The 996-nt window shown below is 38.0% G+C and overlaps 1 protein-coding gene across 1 annotated transcript in view; it reads right to left on the reverse strand.

Annotated features, from left to right (window-relative positions):
* HIKESHI (heat shock protein nuclear import factor hikeshi) overlaps positions 1-996 on the reverse strand; it is a 32,170-nt gene that overhangs the window by 3,559 nt on the left and 27,615 nt on the right. Inside the window, exon 4 of the mRNA XM_045293152.1 lies at positions 723-841. Coding sequence (XP_045149087.1) covers positions 723-841 — 119 coding nt within the window. The remainder of the gene's footprint in view (positions 1-722; positions 842-996) is intronic.

Here is a 996-nt window from a genome sequence, read left to right on the forward strand (position 1 = left end):
TCTGGCTAGACCAGAGATTGTACACTGGTACTGATAGGAAGTGAAACACAGGGAATCCAGGACAGATGATCCCTTCAGGACCAGTGCTGTGAGTGGTGATACCAGGAAGGTGGAGGGAGAGCAGGGTAGAAAGGGGGAACTGATTACAAGGAGCTACATATAACCTCCTCCCTGGGGGATGGACAACAGAAAGGTGGGTGAAGGGAGACATCGGACAGTGCAAGATATGACAAAATAATAATGATTCATAAATTATCAGGAGCGGGGAGGGAGGGGGAAAAATGAAGAGCTGATACCAAGGGCTAAACTAGAAAGAAAATGTTTTGAGAATGATGATGGCAACAAATGTACAAATGTGCTTGACACATGGATATATGTATGGATTGTGATAAGTTGTACGAGCCCCAAATAAAATGATTAAATTTTAAAAATTATTATAAAAATTACATTATCTTTCAATTTGTTTTCTATTTTTTTAAACTACTTTTATTAGGGGCTCTTACATCTCTTATCACAATCCATACATTCATCCAGTGTGTCAAGCACATTTGTACATATGCTGCCATCATCGTTTTCAAAGCATTCTCTTCCCACTTGAGCCCCTGATATCAGCTACCCATTTCTTCCCCTCCCACCCCTCCTCATTTTTCCATGAACGTTTTGAACTTCTCTCATATATAGTTACTAAACCTCTATATATTAGGATACAAAATACCTCATACCATTTCAGAACCACATTTGCTGGAATGAACATTTCAGATGGACGAGGTGTCATCTGGGCCTGAGAGATGGCAAATGATGAAGCAAAATTGTAGAAGTTGTCCAGCATCTTCTGTGTGAACTGAAAAATGAATAACAGATTAATAGATTATAATAGCTACTTTATTTAGACCTTTAATATTTTTCATTAAAAATATTCCCACATGACACTGCTTTATGGACTATAAGTTCTGAAACAATCTAGTGTTAGTCATAACTTCAAAGTATGTCCCTTCA

The sequence above is a fragment of the Echinops telfairi genome, unplaced genomic scaffold, assembly GCF_000313985.2.
Source record: "Echinops telfairi isolate 266 unplaced genomic scaffold, ASM31398v2 ScPeMD7_1713;HRSCAF=2227, whole genome shotgun sequence".
Lineage (NCBI taxonomy): Eukaryota > Metazoa > Chordata > Mammalia > Afrosoricida > Tenrecidae > Echinops > Echinops telfairi.